The following is a 26,626-nucleotide window of genomic DNA, read 5'->3' as shown; positions in this document are numbered from 1 at the left end:
TCTACAAAGTGGGGTGCCATACAAGTGGAGCAGCAGAATATAATATCATGTTCAGGTGAGTTGAGAACAATTAGTTAAGAGACTCCTCTAAAAGCAGCTGCATGCTTGTTGAGAATTCATGGCGGTAAAGCGATAACACCATGTCTGTTCCAGCAAAAATTACATTGACATGTAGCACAAGCCACAAGTAATCAAAAGTCCAACAAAACACTGGGAATTCCAAATTGAGGTCGTTAGCAATACAAAACATTTATTCATAAAGGAAAAATATTTATCTATCCACAAAGAACAAGAGATTATAAATATTTGGTGCCTTTCTTGCGCTCAACATGTTTGACTGTCATGCATAAGTGTGGGCAAACAATGTCTGCCACAAGGTCCTCAAACACGATTAAATAACAGGTCTCCCGAAGGAGATTTTTGAAAGCACAAATCTGATTCTCTGCCACATTGACTTAATGAGGCAAACAGCTGGAACTCATGAGCAATTAATTACTCAATTCTTTGCACAGCAAGTAACGTGAATCACATGATGCTTTTACCAAGAAATTATATTGCCCAGACTATGCACAATCCCTTTGCCACGCCTTAAAGACTTGAAACATATGCTCATCTAAACATTCTATATAAGTAATACAATATAAGAAGGGCCACCGAAAGGACAGTCTTTGTCCTGGTTGAGGAATTTACGCTGACAAACAGCAGAAATGGAAAAACGTTAGGTTCAAATTCCTTTCTTGCTTGATTCAATTCTCATAAGGGAAGGGTCTCCAGACCTCACATTAATTGAGATAATACAACTCTCGTCGACAATTTTTTTCTGAATCTCTTTGACCAATAAATTATTTTCTTACTTCAAGTCTTCAAACTGTAACACGCCATCTTCAATTTTATTTTGCTACTACTCGTGATTCAACTTGGCGACAATGCAGGTGCCCACCGTTCATCAAGGAAATCACAAGCCTTGTGGGCACGACAATGGAAAAAGATGACATGCCCTCCATTTCATTCAACCTCCTGCCTTTTTCTTTTGATCTTTTAGCTGTTTCAGTTCTTTTGTGAACATTCTTGGGGCAATGGCCATAGACATAAGTTCTTGAAAAAGTAGCTTACAAGCATATGGAATGTGCACCTAACGAATATTAAAAGAAAGAAATTGATCAGAAATCCCCATTGCTAGAAATAAATATTCAAACATTTAAAAAAAATTAAAACTAACCTGAACAATGTCTGTTTTGTTCTTGCAGCCTCTACAGTCAAAAGAGTTTTTCTTCAAATTTGCAATAGCAATTAAGCCACAGCGCTCACAAACATGGATCCTATATGCATCACTTTGATCAAAAAGCCTTTCTTTCAAAAAATGTGCAGCTCCATGTGCTATCATACAATCGCGCTCCATCTCTCCAAATCGTAAACCTCCATCACGAGAGCGCCCTTCTGCTGGCTGTCGAGTAAGAATTTGGACAGGCCCACGGCCACGAGAATGGATCTTGTCATCCACCATATGCTTTAAACGTTGGTAGTATGTAGGACCTAGAAAAATCATTGCACTCAACTTTCTGCCAGTATGGCCATTATACATTGTCTCAAAACCTCTCATCTGGTATCCACATTTATGAAGTGCCTTGCTGATGCTGTCAACCTAAATTTTCAATAACTTTTGTTAACCAACCAAAACAGACAAAAAAGACAATTTGCAGATTCAATTAACTGGAACATAGGAAAGACTTACAGTGACATCAGTGAAAGGTGTTGCGTCTCCCTCTTTTCCCATGTGCGCAGCAACCTTTCCCATGATACACTCAATGAGTTGGCCAATAGTCATTCGAGAAGGGATAGCATGTGGATTTACTATAATATCAGGTGTAATGCCCTCAACTGTCCAGGGCATATCCTCCTGAGTATATGTCATGCCTACAGTTCCCTTCTGACCATGTCTACTACTGAACTTATCCCCAATTTGTGGTATACGTACAGATCTCATTCTAACTTTAACAAACCGCAAACCATCCTGATTGGTTGTCAACAGAACCTGAAGGGCGCAGCAAAAGTTATCCACCAATTGTGCCCAGCCATCAAAGATTCAAACAAATTAAAGGAACTTATAAAAAGTCATACTTCTGTTACAAATAATTGACAAAGTAAAGTCCAAATGGAATTCAATTAGATAGGTTTAAAATAGGCAAGCTCAGTAAAAACATGGTAACCCAAAAACCATGTAATTTTGCATAAAAATAGAGAAAACAAACTGATTTTGTCAGTTCCTGCATAAACCCCCATTAGGATATTAAATAGAAAAACAATAAGTGCTTTGCTAAGCAAAACTATCTTCTAATATTTGGAGAAATAAAAAAAATTATACATTATTTTTAGTTTTTTTTAAGTTTTAATTTTTAACATAAAAATATCTATTAAATTTGTTATTATAAATCTATATGTTTTATTGTTCAGATGGGATTTTTAACACAGCCTGTACAACCTAGAGGCCACAAGAGGGACTTCCTTGACACAACTTCCACTTAAATCAACTTGGTAGCCGTATATTCCACTTTAATGAACTCAGTAGCCATATATTCCACTTTAATCAAATTAGATGGTACAATGGAAGTCCAAGAATTACCACTTGGAATTTCAAGTTTAGACACTTGGAATTTCAAGTTTAGATGTCACTATGGTTTGAACTTGGATCTCCATCTTAAGAACCTTAAGGACTTGCCAGTTGAGCACAACCCCTTTGACATTCTATAAATTATCGATAAAATTTAAATTTTAATATATTTTCATTTATTTATTTACTATTAATTATGAATTTACAATTTTAATCAACTTAAAAGCAATGATGGAAGTCCAAGAATCACCACTTGGAATTTCACCTTCCCATGTCCCTATGGATATGAACTTGACCTCCAGCTTGAGAATCCAATGGCCTTTCCATTTGAGCACAAATTCACTGACACTTTATTTATTATTTAAAATATTAGTTAGAAATTAAAAATTCAAATTTATTACAAATACCTAAGCTAATATAATACTTTTTTATTTTTAAAATTGCAGATTTATATTTGAGCTAATTTTTTTCTTGGCCAAACTTGAACACAAACATGAACCTTCCGGCATAGGATAAAAGTTAAAATCTAAATGAAATGTATAATCTACTAAGGTTATAACTTTTTTAAGGTGAAATGCCCTAGGCCTAAACTAAAAACTGTATTTCTGCCTGTACTCTATATTATCTCTATCTCTGAGTTTAAAGATGGACCAAAACAGACTATAAGAAAATGAAGTACTTTTCAAAACATTTAGGAAAAGGTACAAGGCAAGTTGCAATTATTTCCAAATTTTTTTCATACTGTTAATATGATTTTATCAAATTGAAGAAAAGGAAAGTTACACCTGTAATGTACCTGATCAACCATCCCACTTTCACTATGGCGCAAACTTGTGCTCTGATCTCGCTTTGTGTATTTTGATACCTGGCCTGCTGTATCATCTTGTGCTATGGGAGTTGTTTTACCAATAATAACATCCTCTCCTGAAACTCTAGTTCCCTGACAACATAGCAAATGTTGACGTTAGCCAGACAGTTCTTAGCATATTGCATATCCCACTAGTCTTTCTTAAAGGTAGATCCAGTCCTTCAATATTTGTGAGTACAATATCTTAGGAATGTAGTCAAACTTACAGGAGGAGCAAGCCCATCATCATCCAATTTATCATACGAACCATGCCGCATACCCTGTGATTACCAAAGCAGTACAGAAACAATCACACCAGTTCAAAAGAAGATTTGAACTCAAACTAAGTTTATAACAGAAGAGCATAAACATGTCCCTCACCATTGTATTCTCCCTGTTTGGACGACCAAATTCCTCCTTCACTAGTGTTCCTGCCCTTTTTTCTTCATCTCTACAAACAGAATAATGGAACATGAAAAGAATAAGGAAGAATTTTCCAATTCCCTTCTGCAAATAGGACTATTAAAGAACTTTGATTTAGGAAGACTCGGTTATATATGTCAACCTGTAGGACCGAAAAAACAATGAACGAAAGAATCCACGGTCTATCGAAGACTGATTCATGATAACAGAATCTTCCTGATTGTACCCAGAATAGCAGGAAATAGCAACAATTGCATTCTGGAAAAAAAAACAGTTAAATGTTTAAAAAAGTCATCACAGATGAAAAGCTTGAAAAGAGTTCAGAAAATAACTACTAAATAAAGATTATATATGTTTTTCTAGTGTCATATTGATGATGAATTGATCATCATCAAACAATTCTGTAACAAACAAAAACTGTTGATACAAACAAATTAAGAAGGCTTACGATCCCAGCTGGCAGCTGCCTGAAATGCAAATGCTCCATGGCCCTAGTAGTGACCAGGGGCTTCTGTGGATAATAGAGTACATATGCCAAAGTATCCTGCAGAGAAACAAGTGAATGGTGAATTAATACAGGATAGATATGACAAGAATTGAAAGCATTGTTCAAATATGCATTCCTTAATCTAGAAAAACATATGCATACCATTCGTAGCTGGTAATTAGTAACATAAATGCCCATTGCTTGTTTACCCATAGCAGACTGGTATGTATTACGAGGAGACTGCAATACACGATAAAGGATAAAATGCAGTTCAGAATATAACCCAAGCAAAAAACACTCTCCATAAGAAGAACATGCTGGAAGATGCTATTGAACCTAAAGTACTAAAGAACAAACCTGATTATGATCAGGAAATGGAATGATTGATGCACAAACACCCAAAATCAATGATGGATGAATCTCACAATGGGTGTATGTATGAGAATAAGCATCTTCCGGGTTAATTCTTGCATTCACAAGGTCCTGCACCAAAATCATAAATTGTATCCTGAAACTAAGTAAACCCAAAGGCAGTTGTCAAAGATTTAAAAATATCCAAGCAAAAAATAAGTATGGGAAACAGAAAAAGGACAGACATTGATAGTCATGGAAATCATTGTTGTCTCCTCTTCTTCTGTATCCACATACTCGATACAACCCTGTGTAATAAGTTCATGCCATCCTTCTTCCCGACTCTGTCCAAATATAATTTATAATACAAATGTAAGTGTCTTGTAATTATATACCACATTTTGTTCTACATCAGGTAAAGAACAGACTTGTTTACTCACCGCCTGTAAATTATTGATGTCTGATTTCTTTATCTTCAAACGTTGATTCTCCACAACAAATAGTGGTCGACTGCAGCGGCCATAATCAGTATATAGCCTTAATTCCCTTAGGCGAATGTCTCTAACAACTCCTACTTCTGGGTTGACATCGACCTGGAAAACTTACAATGGCAATTAGTACAAACTACAAACCATAAATTGCAAAGTTAACTTAAAATGCATTGATGATTAGATCAGGAAAGTTCTCTGAAGTATGAGTATTTACTATGAAAGAACATGTGCAAAATCAGAAATTCTCAACAAGAACAAATGTAAATGTTGCATGATTAGGCTCAAAATTGAAAATACATATTATGGAGAGGACCTCCTTAAGGGCACTCTTAAGAAAAAAGATTTTCTAGGAATCCTTAACAATCAAAGGATAACTCTCACAAAACTATAACCTGAGCATTTAGTCAATTCTACCAATATTCTCACACTTAATGTGACTCGGAAATATTGTCACAAGGATTTGTTTTATTTGCAGGCCTTTGATTTTTATTTATCATGCTATGACAAAAGCCCAATCCTCTTCTATAATAAATTTCAGAATACGTTTCTAAATCTTCAATTTCACAACTATCCTAATGAGTACAAAATGCCAACGCCGAGAAAGACATGGATCAAACATTCATATAGATAAATATTAAATAATAGGGAGTTCAAAAAAGCTAATACACAACCAAATTTATAATCCACATGTATATAAAGTAACCACAGACCTGTCTTCTCAGCTGTCTCAGAGTCCTCACTAAAAGCTCAGGATCACGGTGAATTCCAACCCAACAACCATTTACAAATATTTTTGTTGATGTTGGAATTGCTGCTGGAGATATTTCCTAAAACAACAATGCACTTTCTTAGCCAACAAAATTGTAAGTGTGATTAGAAACAACTGAGGGTCCCAGAACTCTAGAAGAATTCTGGGAGTAATTATAATAAGAATAATCCACCTCGAAATTCTCTGTGCTCCATTCTTCCAGAAACTCTAAAATTGGATTTGCAGATGAACCAACAGTGATGTAAACCATTAAAGCCAGATTCTTCACTAGCCCACAAGCCTACAGAAAAGAAATGAGAAAACATATCACCATCATCTTAATTAGAAATTCTTGCTGCATAATCTTCAAACCACAATTACTTTCACATTAAAACATGGAAATTGTTTTCACCTGTCCTTCAGGTGTTTCTGCAGGACACATCATGCCCCAGTGTGAATTATGCAACTGTCTGGGTTTTGCCAGTTTACCTACACAAAGAAAGTGCATTTATATCAGATCGAAATTCAGAAACATGTTATGACGTACATAGTCTACCAACCAAACTACCGAGATGATATGATGAGTTGTATATTTTCAGTAGAAAATGTACATGTTGAACTAATGTAAATGATTCTACCTTCACGTCCAATTGGAGAGTTCAACCTTCGTAAATGCGATAAGGTTGATGCAAATGTCAGACGATTCAAAACCTGTATCAACAGTCAAGAAGGGTAACTGACTAATATTATAAAGGGAAAAAATTAATATAGAAATTTGTTTTACAACAGCAATAGTACCTGTGAGACTCCAGCCCTTGTACCTGCTGCATTTGCTTGACCCCAGTTTCCAGTAGCTAAGGAGTATTTTAGGCCACTAGAAATTGTTTTTGCTTTAATTGCAAATTGTAGATTCACATCTTTCCCAGAATCAACACACTGCTCAAATTGTCATAAATCAGAAGGCTTATAAATGATTATATATCTTTAAACAGCTTAGAAGCAGAGTGAAAGATGCAGTAAAATATAACAAACCTTTTGCAAGTAGGACCTCACATCCCTGGTCAGCTTTCGGAAAAGCTAAACAAAAATCGAAAAAGAAATTAATATGACTTCCCTAATAAGGATCGAACAATAAAGCAGGTCTTAATAATTTGTATATCATATGAGAGTATATTTTTTAAATGGTAAATGCAACAAACCATTCTAAACAGTCCTCCAAGCAAAGGGCCAGCTAGGTCCAATCGTTTGTTCCCATAATGATCTCTGTCATCCTCTGGTCGGCGGCCAAGAGCGCATAATAAAAGTCGATGGATGATGTATCTAAGAATATACATGAACTTTCAGTTCTCCATGATGCCGTGTGCTTAAATAGGATTGTTTATTATAAAGCACATCAAGCAAATAGTCATTACCCACCCAAAGAAATAAGCCTTCTTAGTTTCACTATGCTCTCCTACACCAACATGAGGCAGCATTTCCTTCTGGAGAATGTCTTTGGCATACCTGCAAAATCGAACTGTTAGTCAGCTGTACAGGAGCATGGTAATGTTGGAAGTAGATTCCATTGTAAAACATTTGTAAGCCAGATTTTTTTTTATCAAGCCAGCATTAAATTACAAACAGACCATTAAACCACAGGAAATCTCTTCTTGAAACAATAGATATTAGAAAGAAGACTTATTAATTTATATGTTCTCTAGAAGATAAATAGTCATCTAGTTGAAAATCTTATTCACAAAAGGGCTCACTTTATACGCTTTTCTCTAGTAACGCCAACAGTTGACCCTCGCTTCCCAATGTAATCCAAGGCAACCTATTACATACATAAGAAGTAATTGAGTAATTACAGATTACGTCTTTGAAACCAAATCATTCATTAAAAGACTTATCTCCCGCCATTATACAGTCTAAGGGCTTAACATATTGCCTGTCAAATTATAATATATATAAAGTTTGCACCTAGCAATTTCCTCTATATACACAAAAAATCTTATTAGCTTTCCCATTTACAAGAAACTCCCCCTTTTCGCTGGGTTGCAATAGAATCTTACAATCCAATAAGATTAGAGCACATGATTATAGATAAAGGTCCAAACTAATTTCAATTACCTTCATTTGCAAAACTAGAATGCATGTATAAAATTGATAATATCGACACAGACAAGCAAATAAGTATTCAGAAATAATAAAACAACAACCTGCTGATTCTGAATTACAAATGCCTCCTCCAATGATGGCCTCAACAACTCCATCATTGCAGCATCACTAAAGTCATAGCATATATGCTCTAGAATGTCCTTATCAGCAACAAACCCAAGGGCTCTAAAAACAATGATAATTGGAATGTCTGAGCGAATATAAGGTAATGTTGCTCGAATAAACTGCCCAGATGAACCCTGATTGACATAAAATGTGATAGGAAAAGCACATAAGAAATTCTATGTAAGTATAAAAATATACTATAAAACATCGTAAGACTGTTGAAAAAATGTTATAAAATGCCAAATTGTCATGAGAATCCATCATAGTAATTTATCAAGTAATTTGCTGACAGAATAATGTATTCCTGTTTTGTAGCTACCCACTATAGGTACGATTTTTAAGATTCAATGTTTAGCATAATTAACCAATGCACTCTTTTTTGAAACACAAACAACATCCCTCTCCGAGACAATCATAGAAGTTCAAAGAAATGATGTCAATTCCCCTTATACCAATCGTGAATTTGGAAGAGGAAATGAGCTATATGCATAGTTGACAGCTAACCAAAAACTCACCCCTTTGGCACTTGCTCTTGAAAGCATGCGTACAAACATGCTACTAGGTGGCCTGTTTTGTGCTTCAGCCATAGACCTGACCTCCGCAACATATGAAAATTTATTTGGTTGACGTTTCTTAAAAACATAGACATGATTTGTGCTCATTTTTTCTTGAGCAATTAGGACCTTTTCACTGCCATTTATTATGAAGTATCCACCTTGGTCATATGGACACTCCCCAAGTTCATGCAGATCCTTTTCATTTGTTGGAGATAATGTGCAATATGCAGAGCGCAGCATTATTGGTACCTGAAATGAGACAAGAACAGCTAAGCATTAACATACAACAAATGCAAAAGTTGAAAAGAAGATTCTCCAGTGTCTTAAAATAAGATGGCAATTTAGGTCAGAAAATTGTACCTTCCCAATAAACACTTTTGTAAGATCTTGTTTTTCTGCAAGCTCTTCACAATCGAGTCCTTTTCTGAAAACGCGTTTAGTGACATCAACATATAGTGGGGCTGAGTACGTCAAATTTCTTAACCGAGCTGCTTTGGGAAACAAAGTAGCTGTTTCCCCATCAGATTCTGTCATCATTGGTTTGCTCAGATATATCTGACCAAAGCTTATCTTGAAAACAGTCTGCAAAGGAACACATGTATATTGATTTTAAAATTGAGATCCTTGAATGCCACGAAAAAGCAAGGTAAAAACAAAAGGAAAAAAGAAGATAAGATCTATGTTAGACCATGTACAAGTAACATTAATGTAAATATTAGCAGAAGACTGAGTACTGTAAAATGGGAGTAACTTAACTGTACATCTATAGATAGGGTAGCAAATGCAGATATTGCAAAAGAAATTATCGGATGTAATTGAGCTTCTTCACAATGTTTAAGTTGGTTTTAAATAATAATTGTAAGTTTTACAGCAGTAGCTTTCTAATTGATGTACATTACTTCTTTGATCAGTTTTTTATAAAAATCAGTTAACATTATATTAATGGATTTAAAATGACATTAGAAAATGTCCATCCATTGCGAAGTACATAAATTGGTAAATATTATATTGATAGCTTACAAATGGACATTACAAAAACTGCCTATTCATCGGACAATATGTTGGCATTCTTTCCAAAACAAAGAAGAAATGACTTCTCTAAGGTTTCTGCAAATTGGAAGGAAGGTTTTAAAGTTTTAAATGAAGATAACGATTAAAGCCATATCAAGAATTTTGAAGTTTGCAACTTTTTTGAACAATGAAATCAAAATCCCAAATTACTGCTGTTGGTGTTAACCATTGTAACTTATATCATCGACTATCAATTTGAATCGTGATATATTTATTACTGTTATACTACTTTAAATAATGTGACTGCTATCATTGTTTAATTTTATAGATATGAAATTCTAAATATTTCTGGTATTATTCATTTAATATTTCTGAGATATCTACTCAAGTATTTGTGATTTCTAGATATTTGAATTTCATTCTAACAGTTCTACTGGCCTAGAACTCTGTATGTGCAACAGCATCATATTCAATCACTCTTAGACAGGTGTAAGATTGCTCTCTACAAAGTGCCATATGCTCCAACATTTTCCAGCTACAATTACAAGGTTGGAAGTTTTGGCCTTTGCTTGTAACTGTCACTGCCCAGGAAATCCCTCTGCCAGGTCATAGGCATTATAAACAAGTCATCACTTGAAACGTTGGCAGAGTTGTGCTCCTGCTACCGTTTCCGTGTCCTCATCGCTCATGTTCTAGAAAGAACGATATGCATATGCACGTATGTGGACTACGAATGGAGAGACGTTGCTGATGTGTGTTTGGTGAGTGGAACATGTGAGAGTGTATGCTCGTGTGTATCAGCTTGCATAGCATATTATTATTGATGCCATAGTCTCATGCACAAATGCATGTGTATATCTAACAGCAATACGAAACAAAATCGGGCGAATATACATGAACACATAGGTATGATTATCGGGAATGTAAAATGGCTTGAGTGTATATGCATGAACAGATAGGTGAGTTAACAAATAAAAGAAAGTCAGATGTAGATTAATTTAGCGTGATTCAGAATTTTCTCCAGCAGTTGGATATCAGGAGCTCTCCTTCATCGGTTTTGTTTTTATTTTAGTGCTGTCTATTCTGGACTGTTTAGATTGATTCTACGGTTCTCATACATATGCATTTCAGTGCTGCATAGTTTTGTATTTATTGCTTTGTGTCTGGAGGCATGTAATTACATTGCTGAATTCTGGAGTCCATTTCATGATTCATATGTGAATCTTTGGCAATCAGTAATGGATGTTGAGAAACTCTGTTCCAGAGATTTGTAATTACTATTTGTTTCAATAATATTCACAGGTTTCTGCGGACTGGGTTGTTTCCCTCTGTGAAAGGAGTTTTTTCCCAGGATAAATCTTGTCAGTATTTGTAAATTGCTTGTTCTGGTTCAAATCTAACAATCATGACTAAATTAATTGCTGTTATAATGCTGGCATATTATACTGCTGTCTTATGCTGTCATGATATATTTAATAGTCTTTTTTAGATTGTCATGAGCTATTCAATAAACATTAAAAAACTACTTTATTGTAGGGAGCACCTAGCCATCCCCAGGATAAGGGATGTCTGAGACATCCTAGACCACCTTGGGGACGGCTAGGTGTCCCCTACTTGTTTCCTACCATCCCCGATTTTGGGGACGTGTTCTCTGACATTTCCAGATTTCCTCACATTGGTGGTGGGGAAGAGGGTGGCTGGTGGATGTCCCCACGACCCTGAAACACATCAGGGGACAGGGATGGGGGTTTGAGTGGTGGACACCAATAAATAAGATTTGTTCTATTAGGTCAAAATCAGTGATGTATGGGAGACTAATATAAAAACATTTATACTACGAAAATATAGCTTAATTCAAGCCGACTAATTTGGTCTAATATTGCAGATCTACTCATGCATCCTAAAACATATTGGTTAAGGTTAGTACTTCTTGATGATATACGGGACTTTTCACTAGCAGAACTATCCTTGTAAGGCAAAAGAAAAACTCTTCATACACCAAAATTGAGGTGCACTTGCGTTCAACACCTTACTTAACCATTGAGTCATCATTTTTCAGAGGGGAGAGATCCAATGGATATAAATGCCATTGTCAGCCGGAAAATCACACCCTAACCCGTCACTGTCATTTCCCACCTTAAAAATATGTACTTGTCTCAGAGGCACGTATGGGGGCATCTCCTGATGTCTCCCAAATTCATTGCTCAAAAATAAGGGGATTTCCTATTTACTTTTTGTGCCTGCGCTACTAAATGTTTACATAGAGTTCAAAGAACAGAGAAAGCTAGTAATAGAAGTATTTTTCTAATTTGAACTAAACTCACAGCATGTTTTACAGCAGAGATTTTTACCTAGCAAAGGCCACATCACTTAGAATAAGAACAGATGCAACCACAAGAGTTAACAAGTCTATGCATACAAAAGCTTTATTCAAAATATGAGATGGAAGTGAGAAAATGTTTAAAACGAGAAAGACTTGGACCAGCGTAAATCATTGAAAATAAAAAGATAAGTATTACGTTGCTAGATTGTATTAGAAAACTGTGGCCTGATTTGCATTTGATAATTTCAAGTGCAAAGAAAGTAGTACCGCAACATACAATGATTTGTATGAGCAACAATTTATTTAAGAATTTCCACGTATATATTCTTGAACACTATGGAATAGAGCTGTTTCACCAGCAATACTGAACAGATGCAACCACAAGAGTTAACAAGGCTATGCATACAAAAGCTTTATTCAAAATATGAGATGGAAGTGAGAAAATGTTTAAAACGAGAAAGACTTGGACCAAAATAAATCATTGAAAATAAGAAGATAAGTATTATGTTACTAGATTGTATTAGAAAACTGTGGCCTGATTTGCATTTGATAATTTCAAGTGCAAAGAAAGTAGGACCACAACATACAATGATTTGTATGAGCAATAATTTATTTTAGAATTTCCAAGCATATATTCTTGAACACTATGGAATAGAGCTGTTTCACCAGCAATACTATGGAAGCAAGTTTTATTGATCTTTTTAATCAGCTTTTTTCAAAGCATCTCTTCACCCTGCAATACTGATGTGCATATATTATGCATAAGTGTTCAATGTTTCTACATTAATATAATTATTTTGAATTTTTATTCAAAAATATGTAAAGATATTTCCTGATATAGATACATATATCATGTATTATGGCATTTTGAAGGGCATTTATTTTGTATTTTAAAATCGCCAAATTCTTCAGTCCCCATCTCAGTTTCTGGGTAGCCAGGTTTACCACTTTCCTACTTGTTATTCCTGTTTTATAGTTATTAGAGTGTGATTTAAGTTATATTGAATGTTTAGTTTCTGATATATGTATATTGTATAAGAGTCCACATTTTCTTCTTTTTTTCAAGCTGTACTGATCAGTGTTGAAACAACTAAGTACAATACCGCTTGAATAAACCTTTTTCCTCTTTCATAACAATTTAAAATGCAGTTCTAGTTATATGGCATGGTTGATTGACAATTGGCTAGCAAAAAATGTGTCAAAGGTCAACACTAATCCTTCAAGGCAACACTTGTTCGATGGGGATGCATCTCGGCCCTGAGACCCCACATTCTTGGGATGGGGACATCCCCAAGACAGTTCAGGGACAGAGCTTCCCCACATTGCCTCTGAAGTACAACCCAATCGCCACCAATTGCAAGGATGACATGACATCCTCAGAGCGGGTATACTCGGGCATCCCTCAACCATTTCCGGGACATTTGCTTGTTCCCCAGCAATAAACGGTGTCTTATGACGACTCGCCCACAAAAACATTATAAATGTTGCATTTCCAAGGGAGTCCAAACCATAGTTATAAAACACTGAAGTCCTAGCGGGACTCACAAAGTCCAGAGCCAAATCAACAAAAAAAGGATCAAACTAATCCTAGGCTTGGACTCGGCCAAGTCAGACCGAATCTGGGCTGCCTTGGTCTCTCGCCGAGTCAGCCAGAGTCGGCTGCCTTGCCAAGTCCCAAGCCTTAGGCTGACAGAGGCAGTAACTTAAATAAAGTGAAAAAAAACATTATTTTAACCTATTTACATTGACTTTTTGGGTTTATAGCCCTCTCAAACACAAAAAAGAACTAACTTTCATTTGCAAACACAAGGAAGAGAGGAAAAAAGGGATTAGATAAAAATATAGGGGTTTCAGAGTACAATTGAGCAGATCAACAGGATCTCAATACTGATTGTGGATTGTTTGCGCAAGTTAGTAGCTTGCATTTACACATTGAGGGGAGTTAAAGAAGCATTTGGAGGAGGCCACTACGAATTTCATGTGCATTTTATCATTTTTGGAGCAAATCTGAAAATGTGAATCGCATTTTTTTTGTTGTTTTCTAATTTTTTTACATTCATATTTCCATTTTTTTTACATTTGTTTTAGTTTTGTTTCATTTTATGTCGATGAAAAAGAAAAACACCCAAGTTTTTTTCTTTCTTTATTTTATTTATTTCAATTTTATTAAAATTTGTAGATGCTAATTTTTTTCATTTATGATATATTGCAGCAGCAGCATAATGTCTGAGCCTGGGAGTCGTGCACCTAGTGGTAACCCAGATGCAGACCCTATTAGATGCCAAAGGGATAAGGCTTGGAAACATGCCATCCCTGGACCAAAAAATGAGTAGTTATATGTTGGCATTGAAATGTTAAATGTAGTGGAGGAGGTATTAACTGATTGAAATATCATTTACAAATGTACCTGGGCATGACACCAAACCATTCAAGGCAGCACCCAAGCATGTTATAGGTGAAATGCACACTCATTTAGAGGAATTTGACGTGAAAAAAAGCATATGCAAGAAATGGCAAACTTTGGTGGAGAGGCCTCTTCAACCCTCGGCCTCCATTACCTTTATCTATAAGTAGTGGTGTTGTGAGTGCGAGAATTGGGCCTCAAATACATTAGAAGAATTACACATTAGATTCTCTTTTTGTTCAACACATGACTCAAGGTGTCCAACCATCACTTGAGAGCTAAGTCGCCGGTTCGGATTCTAGCACGAATGCGGATTCAAGATTCGGGTTCCAAATTTGCTCAAAAAATTTTGAGGTTAGGTTTGGGTTTGCTTCGGGTTCGTACAAGGATTTTTATTTTTATTTTTTAAAGTATATAAAAATATATATTGTATGCTAATATTAAAGCAACTTAGCAAACATTCCACCACATATATTTACCATTTAGTTGGAACAATAATCTACTATTGAAGTATTCACATTTGAAATATTTCAATAAATGTGGCCGAATATTGTTGTAATAATGTAATATTGTTAAGAATTTATCTAAGGTTGGTTCTCTCAATTGTTCCATTGGGTTGTTGGCGATCAGATGCCATGGAAAATATATGCTTCTTTGTAATATGATTGAATAATATGACATAGAGCTATGCAAAATAGAATATGTAGCGACAGTATAAAATGGGAATACTAGACAATGGCTGTTGTGGATGCCATTTGACCACATTTATTAAAATATTTTAAATGTGGATGCCTCGATAGCTTTGTTCGAGTATGCCATTGGACACATGGCATATTGAATATATGAATCAACGCCTTTAATTTGAGAAATGTCGACCTCAATACATCACAAAAGAGAATGAATTGTGTCCATCAAGAACCACATCAAATGTGAGACATGTCAGCAAACCTTGATGCCACATCGTGCTTGCTCAGCAATACAAAGATAGAAGTAAATAGGAAGGCAAATATATCACCCGCACGAACCATAAAGGGTGACTAGAATATCACGAAACATAAAGGGTGGCTAGAATATAACTGACACGGCAGAACATTAACACAACATAACCAACATAGAATCGCATAACATGATCAGGGTACGGCAAGATAAATTGAAGGAGGTATATGAGCATATAAAAATTGGTAGCCAAAAGCTTGTTTGACCCAATAACACACTTAAAAACTATAAAAAACACAGGCCAAAACATTATAAAAATTAATAAACAATATTTAGAATTCAAGTTGACCCGACAATTGGGAAAAGTCACTCCAAAATCGCTGCCATTTGTTTTCGATTCAAATTGGAATTTCCAAATTCAACAGAAGTCATTAAAACGCTAACTGACTTGGCAGTGAATTACATACAGAAAAGTGAATTTGTAACGAGTCTGAACTGCGTAGAATTTTGAATTAACCAAACCAACTACTGAATTTCAGGTTCAACATATGAATGAGGAACTTAGATTGAGAGCATGGGTTAGAATAAGATGAAACATGAGGCTGCGAAAATGGCAATTGGAGATTTTTGGTTCTACAACAACCTTCCATTTCTTGCAGCAAGGTACTTATTTTAATTTCTCTGTCTTGGTTTTCTTGCTTTCAACTTACAAGTGTATGCCACATCAATTATTATAGTTTTCAAAGTTAAAAGTAAAACTTAATAATATACATATTTTGTTTATTAATTGATTGAAATATCACTTGCACATGTACCTGGGCGTGATGCCAAACCATGCAAAGCAGCAACCTTGAGTGTTATACGTGACATACACACTCATTTAGAGGAATTTGAAGAGAGAGAAAAATTAAAACAAAAGCATATGCAAGAAATGGCAAACTTTGGAGCAAAGGCCTCTTCAACTCCTCAACCTCCATTCCCTCCATCTATAAGTAGTGGTGTTGCGAGTGTGAGCATTGGGCCTCAAATCATAAGAAAGATTCCACATTAGATTCCCTTTTTGTTCCACACACAACTCCAAGTGTCCAACCATCACTCAAGAGCATGGGTTAGAATAAGGAAAAACATGAAGCTGCGAAAATGGCAAATAGAGATTTTTGGTTCTACAACAACCTTCCATTTCTTGCAGCAAGGTACTCACTATTTAATTTTCTCTGAGTTAATATTTTTGCTTTCAACTTTCAAGTGTATGCCACATTGATTATTTTAGTTATCAAACTTTAAAGTAAAACTTAATATACGTATTTTGTTTATTTATTGATTCAAATATCACTTTACATGCACCTGGGCACGATGCCAAACCATGAACAGCAGCACCCCAGGATGTTATACGTGAAATGCATGCTCATTTAGAGGAATTTGAAGAAAAAGAAAAATTAAAACAAAAGCATATGCAAGAAATGGCAAACTTTGGTGGAGAGGACTCCTCAACCTCCATTCCCTCCATCTATTAGTAGTGGTGCTGCGAGTGCGAGAATTAAACCTCAAATTCATAAGAAGAATTCCACATTAGATTCCCTTTTTCTTCCACGCACAACTCCACGTGTCAAACCGTACTTGAGAGCATAGGTTAGAATAAGGAGAAACACGAAGCTGCAAAAATGGCAATTAGAGATTTTTGGTTCTACAACAACCTTCCATTTCTTGGAGCAAGGTACTCATTATTTTAATTTTTGTCTTGATTTTCTTGCTTTCAAGTGTATGCCACATTGATTGTCTTAGTTTTCAAAAATGAAAGTAAAACTTAATAATATACATATGTTGTTTATTAATTGATTGAAATATCACTTGGACATGTACCTCAACATGATTCCAAACCATGCAAAGCAGCACCCCAGGATGTTATACATGAAATGCACACTCATTAAGAGGAATTTAAAGAGAGAGAAAAATTAAAACAAGGGCATATGCAAGAAATGGCAAACTTTGGTGGAGAGGCCTCTTCAACTCCTCAACCTCCATTCCTTCCATCTATAAGTAGTGGTTATGCGAGTGTGAGCATTAGGCCTCAAATCATAAGAAAAATTCCACATTAGATTCCCTTTTTGTTTCACACACCTCCAAGTGCCCAACCATCACTTGAGAGCATGGGTTAGAATAAAGAGAAACATGAGGCTGTGAAAATGGCAAATAGAGATTTTTGGTTCTACAACAACCTTCCATATCTTGCAGTAAGGTACTTATTATTTTAATTTCTTTGAGTTAATATTTTTGCTTTCAACTTTCAAGTGTGTTGCTTATTGATTATATATATTTCTTAAGTTGAAAGTAAAACTTAATAATATACATATTATGTTTATTTAATTTGTTTAAGGTTTCCTTATTGGCAAATTACGGTAATTGTTGTTGGGTTGGGGTTCAAAGCCCCTATTGATGAGGAGCTGAAAGTTCCTATTTTGAACTGAAAGGTAGCCAATGTCAAAGCTGCCATCATTGAGCAGCGTGAGGTATAGAGGAAGGGTTGCACCATCATGACTAATGTTTGGACTTTGGACTGACAGAAGTAGAACATTGTTGAATTTTCTTGTATCCTCATTTAGCAATTGTAGAACTTGTAGAACTTTGCAAACCATATTCAAGAATCGATATTGATTTAGAAATTCAATTTTAAAATTATAATTGTACTAAATTGTTTTTTTCTTTCTTAGGTGGCATAGTGTTTTGAACCCCTTGTGGTGCTCATTGTCTTGATCTCATATTGGAGAATATTGGCAAACTTCTCTGGATAAAAATATGTGTAGAGCACACAAGGAGTACTTGTAAATTCATATATAATCATGCCTAGGACCTCCACTGTATGAGGAATTTCACAAATAAGATAGAGTTGGCTAGTCTAGGGAAAATTTGATTTGCAACAAATTTTATCACATAGCAATCCTTGTTCAGTCCAAGGCCTGTTTGGAATATATGCTTGTAAGTGAGGAATGGACCGCATCATCATATGTAGAGACCAATGCAGGGATTGAGATGGCTGATCACGTTTTTTATAAGAATGGCTTTTGGCAACCAGCCAAGGAGATTGTCCAAGCAATTTTCCATTTTGTTCTCATTTTCATTTCATTTCATCATTTTCTTTCACACTTGCATATGGCCATTGTTTATTTTTTAAAGTAAACCTTAAAACTTAAAGCTTAATGTTTCAACTTTCACAATGATTGTAGTTCATAGAATCTCTTATTATTCTCCTATGATTTTTGATAGAGAGAGATCTGCAATGGGATACATTTATGTGGGCATGGATAGAGTGAACAAGTCCATTTGATCTTTTTACTTAGGGAATTGAATTGTTGCCTTTACAAAGTTGTAGAGTGAATATCTTCTAATTCATCAATTGGAGCACACGTAGTTCATGAGATAGAAATGTTTAGGAATTAACAAGAGACCTTCTCATGAGACTTATGCAAGAAAAACCGAACACAACTAATGCAAGTAATAATTTATTTAGGTCATAATCTAAAATTTAAATCAAAACGCCTTTCAATCTAATGATTCTATTACCATTTTAAGTTGATAAAGTCAAAGCTATCAATAAGATAAGATAATGATATTAATGTCCAACAAAAGACCAACAAAAGGTCTATGGGATTGGAGGATTACATCAATGAGGCTGACAAAAGCAGAAGCACATAAAGGTGTTCGAAAAAGAAATACAAACAACAAGAGAAAGCAAACAAAGAACCAGAGAGAAGGCCAAAAGAGAGACTAGGAGTCCTTTATAGGCGAAAAGAAATCAGTCACTGAATAATAAGCATGTCGACAAGTAAAGGCCCTGCTCTGTCTGTGGCCACTCATAGAGGAGTGTCGCTGGCGCAAATAACCAGTCCAAGATCTAACACAATTTGGAATGCCCGGTCGATCTAGTGGAGCTAGAAGGCCTTTTCACACCATGCAAAGGGGATAATGATGTGAAAAAGGCAATAATGAGCTGAGTAGATGAGTGTCGATGCGTAAGCAATGACTAGATCGTGCTATCATGGAGCATAATGGCCTCTCGAAGATAAAGTGCAAGACAGTGCTGATTATAGTAGCTGAACAAATTGTAGAGCGACATGCATTCCTAGAATAGACAAAAAAATCTCCCTCTGATCTCATAATAAATGGGGCAATGGAAAATGAAGTGTGTCTCAATCTCCGCCTCACCCAAAGTACAAAGCCTGCAGAATCGCTCTCCATTGTCAATATGATGGTTTGTCTGAACCCAAAGAACGTGAGAACCAACTCTAAAAGACCCCAAAGAGATACACAAGGCATGAGACCACCTCCGAGATAGGTAGCTAGGACAAACAATAATAACATCAGACATCTCCAAAAAGTGCTTCGCGTAAAAGGACATCAGTGGGCATAACCCACCAGGAGGGTTAACCCAAGTAGTGGCAATATACTGTCTATAGATGTCAAGTCTGACATGCTCATTCAACTCCTGCCGAGAGGGGAGAAGATAAATCGGGGCATCCAGAGAGAACCAGACTTGGCACTCACAATAGACAGACGAACAATAAGCTAAATAGAAGTACCAATCACAATCACCAGCATGATCCGCAAAACCACGAAGACGATGGAGGAACCAAACCAAATAAAAAATGGTCACAAGACTGAAAGGATGAGCATCGAACTCCGCAAGAATGACACTATGAGGAGTGAACCTGTGACATCTAATGATGCACCTCAAAAATAAAGTCTGAACCCACTCGATCGAGGCCCAATCAGACCCAAGAAGAGATGGGCCACAAACCACAGACCCATACAGAACAATAGACCTCACAAGGGAATCTAAGAGAGATAACTTAGACGAGGTATCCTAAAAGTGGTGCCTGAAACACTGTTTCTAAAGCAAAGCAAGAGATCCCATACCCTTATTAACTCCGGGCTGAATAGTTGACCTCATACCGAATCATGGTCCAGAAAACTTAACCCCCAAATAAGTATAGGATGTAGTGATCTCGATCTCCTGATCCTGAAAAAAGAAGTGGAGATGGGAAGTCTTTAAACAATTAAAGATCATGACCCTAGTTTTACTTAACCACAAGCTGTCGCTGATCACAGAAGGAAGCCAAGCCATCAAGAAGCCTCTATAAACTATCTGGAGAGGAAGCAAGGGGAACCACATCATTGGCACAAAGAAGGATGGAGATCAGAACATGGTGAAGATAGCAGTCATCACTGGGAAGCAAGGACCTCCGTAGGAAGTCCTCAAGCTCATCAATATATAACCCGAACAACGTAGGAGAGAAAAGACAACCCTGCTTCACCCCAATAGTGCTATGAATCGGATCCGAGAAACCCTCGGGAGTCCTAAATCTGCCAAGCACAGTCTCATATAGTCTCATAATAGTGGTATGTAACATCTCAGAGATGCCAATCTCCCTAAACCTCTCAAACAAAGCCAACCTGGGAACTAAATCAAAAGCTTTGCAAAAATCGACAAAGCAACAATAAATCTTTAAATTTTAAAACTAATTTTTTAAATTTTCTTGTTTCAGATGCATGGTGGGAGATATTTGGTAAGGAATCAAATCTACAGAGGATTGCAGTTCATATTTTGAGCTGACTATGAAGTTCTTTACAATTCGAGCGTAACTAGAGCATGTTCGAGCATATACACTCAAAAAAGTGCAAGTTGGCAGTGAAAAGGTTGAATGATCTTGTGTATATTCATTACAACCTTCTAGTACACCCAAGATCCATTGAAGACAATCACGGCCCTTATGAAGTCTTTTGAGCAAGAGTGTCCAAACGCTCCAATAGGACTAAAATTCGGTAGCATTGATATTTTTGGTCTTTTATGACCTATTTGAACTTGTTTGTGGTGTTGGAATGGAGTTCAGAAGTCTAGGTAAGTGATTAAGCAAAAGTTGTCAAAGTTGCTATGATAACTTTGCAACTTTTATGCACAAGATGTAATTTTGGTTACCAACTCCCAAAAGTAGTTAGAGGCAGTTGGGGGAAGTTGTTTATGGTCTATATATCCTCTTTAGGTTGAGGATTAAGACAGAGATTGCAGGGAGAAATTTTTGTAATCTGTGAGCAGCAATTTTTCTGATTTTTGCTCTTTTCACATGCTGTATGCATTTGTTTGGTACCAAGCCTTATATGGTTGGAAAGTAGATTTAATAATCTGAAATAGGTCTGAGCCCTTGTCATGGTTCATGATGACAGAATGAGAATTTTTTGTTAAAACTCTCAGGAACCCTTGATTACAGAGGTCTTGACTGGAATTTGTGAATTTCTCACTAACCAACCATGGGAAAATTATACAAATGGAGGGATAGGTAGTTTAATGTGTCCTCTTCAATGTTCAATTGGTTTTAGGACAAGAATGTTGAGTTTCCAAAGAACGGGATGATGCCATAGTGGTAGAAAATGCTGTTTGGAGAAGCAAAACTGATGGTTTTGAATGGTAACTATGGGAAAAAGGACCAATTCTTGCCATGTGCAAGTTTGGCTAGCATGTGCAGGTCATATACAAGATGCCTGGGTGATTGTTAAGGTTTCGAAAGGAATGCATGGATGTGTTCTTCAAAACCCTCATGAATAGGCCTAAAAGTAAGGGTTTGATAGAATGGATATTTGACGTGTGTAGATGTCTGAAGATTGTGTATTCAAATTGTGTCTTTGTAGACATTTGATGGTTTTGTGATTGAAGTAGAGTTCCTTTACAAAGTTGGCCTGATAGGCCTAGTTGAGCAGCAAGGAAGCCTATGTTTGGAGAGGTTGGTCTAAAACAGGAATGCATGATTCTGGAATATGTTGTACAACTTGCAAAAGGATATTTAAATCTGGCATATTTTTGGGAAGCTCTTTTGGAAGTCTAAGAGTTAAAACCCAAAAACAATGAGAGAAGAGCTAATTGACCTAGAAGGGCCGCTAGTGGATTGGAAAAGTGCGAGTTGTTCAAGAATAGTACTGCTTATCCGAATATTCGGTCAAATTATGAAAGTCTGATCAAGATAATATTATTAGATGCCTTGCTAAGGTTAGGAGTCCTGGAATCATTTTCATGAACTGGAGACACTGTGGGCTTAGGGAACACTGTGTTTGTTTGGTTGAGCAGTCAAGGCTTGACCTTACAAACTTGTTGATCCCCATCTGCCTCTACATCACCTTCGCCTCCATCACAGATAGATCTTGGGTGCTGCCATATCTCCTATCAGTTTGGAGGAGGTTGATCCACAGGCGGATTATTCTTTTGTCCATGTTTTCTTATTTTCTTCTTCTGCAACAAGAATACAGATTTCCTGGACAAAACCCTTGGAAACTCGTGAACTTGGACATCCACCCAAGCTTCATCTATGAAGAAATATGAACTGCTGATGCTGAGACAGTCACATGGTTCTGAAAGTTAGTGTTTGAGAAGAATTTCTAGCTAAAAGAAGAATTCTGATAATATGGAGATTTCTAGCTAACAGGAGGAATTTCTGAAAGTCAGTGTTTGAGAAACCTTTTTGCAATTTGCTCAATTTATTCATTATGACAAAGCTAAAAGTTGTTCATGGTGACAATATACCAGAGTTACAAACTGTTTGCTGCAAAGTATCAGTGCAGTAACAATTTAATAAATTTAGTAGTTATTGCCAAAAGAATGGACATTGATAAATCTGAAATATCACCTTTCTTTACTGGTGCTTGTTCTTTGTGGTTGTCACACCATGTTATGATCCAAAATTTGAAAAATTACTGAATTTAAGGGTAAAATCTACCTATAAATAAGCAATGGAATCCCAAGGACAAGAAGGGCATGGGAAAGGTTTCTCAAACTATGCGACTGTCAAACACTAACTTTCAGAACCATGTAACTTTCAGAACTAGCAAAAATTCTGCTAATATAGAGATTTCTAGATAAAAGGCCAAACATCTTCAATATTTCACTATCAAACCAAACACATGGATTTTTGACCCCAATCGTATTCAGAATCTTGGTTACCAATTGGAGCCAATTTGGCTAGAACTAGACAGCCAGTAGCACTTCTAATTGTAAGGGGCAAATTTTATAGTTAGTATGGTTTGAACCGCATAATTCATATAAATAAATAAATTAAGATAGATTATTAATAATAGTAGTTGAAAAAATTAAAAAATAGGTTTTAAGGAAAGGACTAGAAGCTATGTGGAATGTGACGGAACTCCAAACTGGAATACTTTTTAAAGGAAAATCTACTATATTTCAAGACTTTTTTACTTATTTTCTTGATTTAAATATATAGGACAGTGTAAATTCACTGTGGAGCAGCTATGATATATCAACTGGAAACACATCTGCTACAATACATACATACAGACAGTCATCATATACTAATGCCTAATAGGGACTGATTCCAACATTTAACAATGGTCCACAAAGCGAATAGAAATTTCTTAGTTACTGGATTCGCGAATCGGACCCCGGATCCGGATTCGGGTCCGATCCAGGTCTGGATCCGCACATGGATCCATGAGGATCCGGGAAGGGTCCGCGATCCTGCCTGTGGATCCATTAGGATCCATGGCCCAAGGATCCTGACGGATCCACAGGCAGAATCAAGGATCCTGCCTGGATCCTCAAGGATCCAAGCACGAATCCGTGGCAATACAAGGCACAAAAACATGAAATCATGAATGTGAATGTTCTTATTTTCTTTATTATCATGAAAATAGATCAATTATCAAGTATACTAGATTCATAGATGCATACTAGAATCATACATTCACACTATGAAATGATTTCTCTTAGTTTTTAGTGTATTTATACACGCTCGCACATGCAAATCCTCCATGGATCATTATTGGAAAAAAAAATCCTGAATCCACGGATCCGATTCGCGTACCCGAACCGGATTCGTTTCACGAATCAGCAACTGAGAGAATTTCAATTATGTTTGCTGTTTGCCCCGCCTAAAGGGCATGGGAAAAAACGGGGCAATTCTGGACAAAATTGCACAAAAGATATCCCACATAACTATCATGCAAGCTGTAAGAAAATCTGTAATCCACAATACAACAAAGAATTGATAAAGTACATAAGTTTTCCCATCCCAGTCCATTAGATTGTTGAAGATAGGCTCTTTTCTCCTGGGTACACACAAACAATGAAGCACAGTGGGCAGCAGCCAGAAAAGGTCTCTCTTTGCCTGCTTGCTTGGGGTGTAATGTCTCATTGTTAAAGCAGATTCTTCACTAGAGATTTTACACCCCAGTGAGAAGGAAAAGGCATTTTCTATTTATAAAGCCTATGAAGACATTTTATTTCACCATTGATATAGGGAATCAAGTGGCAGATTTTCTTGCTAACTTGGGCTTTGATAAATTTCTATTGTCAGCATCGAAAAATCATGATCTTCTCCTCTCCAAGGATGCCGCCAAGGTGGCAGCCCAGGTGGCTCCCTTGGCCATCAGATTTTGACATTGTGTGCTTATGTCACTTGTCAACTTGGGTAGTGAGGATGGTCTGAATCATCTCTAAATATTCACACGTAACCATTCTTGACATCATTTTATTGAATGTCTTTTCACGAATTGTAATCATTTTTAGTTGGCTCCTGTGCTCCTGCCAAGTTTCAAGCACATTTTGGATCCTAATGGGAATTGAATGTACCAGTGTTAACCAGTCATGAGACTCAATTTTGGAAGACTTTGAACATGATCTTGTGGTGTCCTGGACGCTGTGCAGTATAATTGGTTACAAAATTTCTAGGTGAAAATGTTGTTTCCTCCCTTTTGATTGTGGAGGAGCCATCTGTTGATTCCCTTAAGCTTAAGGAGGAATTGTTGGATGTGGTACCAGGGTTGGGCTGATTATTTTGGATATAAGTTTGTTGGCCACTTTCCACCAGCTGAAGGAGCTTAAGGATTTCATCGTTGCTCTGAAAATGGTTGTCAAACATTTGCCGGTATCCCATACCAATGGAGATTTAGAGGGGAACAGTGCATACACTGCCTCTCTCAAAGATCGGTGCACCAATGTTCAGCCAAGCGGAAGGAAATCATCCATGGGATAAAACACCTCAACAATTTCCTAGGCTCTTCTGCAGCTCACTCCAAGAAAGAGGCCGTGACTGTGGTGATGAGCAAGCATGGTCTAGGTGGGGCTTTGGATACACCACTGATTCTGGTGGTTTGGGAATAACTTAGCCCTGAGTTTTGAACCTTGTCTGTCTTTATTTTGGTTGGAATTTCTGTGTTTTGTCCTGTTTTCGCTCTCTTTTCTTGGCTTATGTATGCAGATTTGTCTGTACGGCCTCATCTCGGCAGCTAGGCGGTTATTTTACTTGTTCATAGGATATGTACCGTCATTTCCTGGGAGAGGTCCCCAATAGAAAGCTTATTTGATTCAAAATTTACAGAATTTAACTTTCAAAATATTACTCACTGACCAAAAAAAAATGCATAGGAAAATGATAAATACTGCGTTTCTACCTCAGAAAGAGGCGAAATGATTTCACAAGCACTCTACACAGGACCGTTTAGATTTAGAGTGACCCCAAGTAGAGTGGAAAAATAAAGGTTTTACAAGACAAAAGAGAAAAACTCCTGACCGAATTCGGAAAGGATGTCCCTTAGTCGTCGACTCTAAATTAAAAGAAGACGATAGTTTGAGCACCCAATACCATTACTCTGTTAGAAAAAGGGGTAAACACAAATGGTGCACATCACCTCAGTGAAGTCGGCTTGTCTGCCAGGATTATGTTGCGATTCGGGTTTGATCTCGATATCCGCAGACTCGTCCACGATTTCCTGCATTGTATTTTGAATGAATTCATCGAAGGAGTCAAGCTGCTGGCGCACCAGACCCTTCTCATCGAAGTAGGCACTGATGACCACCCACGCATCTTCCTGGGTTATCTCCTCCCTCCCATCCTCCATCTCTATCTGTTCGACCTCCTCATCTCCATCTCCGTCCTCCTCCTCGTTCACACTAACACTGTTGTTCCCATAATCCTCCTCGTCCTCTCCGGCATACATCTTTAAGTTTTAATGGATACCCAAAACCCCTTTCTTTTGCCCTGTACTTATTCTTCTTCCTATTGTTGAGGTACTCGATGAATCGAGTGCTATTGGAAAGACAAAAGACGGGTTCCAGAGGTTTATTTAGGGAGTTTCGCCGCCAGGAATGAGCAGTTCTTCGCTACGGACTCTGTTGTCGAT

At 36.7% G+C, this 26,626-nt stretch overlaps 1 protein-coding gene across 1 annotated transcript; it reads right to left on the bottom strand.

Moving 5' to 3' along the window:
- Positions 1-224: 224 nt before the first annotated feature.
- LOC149549476 (DNA-directed RNA polymerase II subunit RPB2) lies at positions 225-26,626 on the bottom strand. The gene is made up of 25 exons (XM_089792842.1): positions 26,135-26,626; positions 9,135-9,356; positions 8,733-9,023; positions 8,154-8,351; positions 7,704-7,768; positions 7,372-7,458; positions 7,155-7,275; positions 6,988-7,032; positions 6,754-6,891; positions 6,594-6,666; positions 6,368-6,444; positions 6,149-6,256; positions 5,918-6,034; positions 5,157-5,309; positions 4,962-5,060; positions 4,723-4,848; positions 4,528-4,605; positions 4,327-4,422; positions 4,021-4,136; positions 3,837-3,906; positions 3,683-3,736; positions 3,405-3,548; positions 1,733-2,032; positions 1,220-1,642; positions 225-1,132 (listed from the first exon to the last, which is right to left on the bottom strand). Exons 1-25 carry the CDS (start codon positions 26,441-26,443, stop codon positions 1,010-1,012), a joined length of 3,633 nt encoding a protein of 1,210 aa, XP_089648968.1. The 5' UTR covers positions 26,444-26,626; the 3' UTR covers positions 225-1,009.

This window comes from Cupressus sempervirens, chromosome 7, assembly GCF_028749045.1.
Source record: "Cupressus sempervirens isolate cs-2001-9-10 chromosome 7, ASM2874904v1, whole genome shotgun sequence".
NCBI classification, from domain to species: Eukaryota; Viridiplantae; Streptophyta; class Pinopsida; order Cupressales; family Cupressaceae; genus Cupressus; species Cupressus sempervirens.
This window is presented reverse-complemented; position numbering and strand designations above follow the sequence as displayed.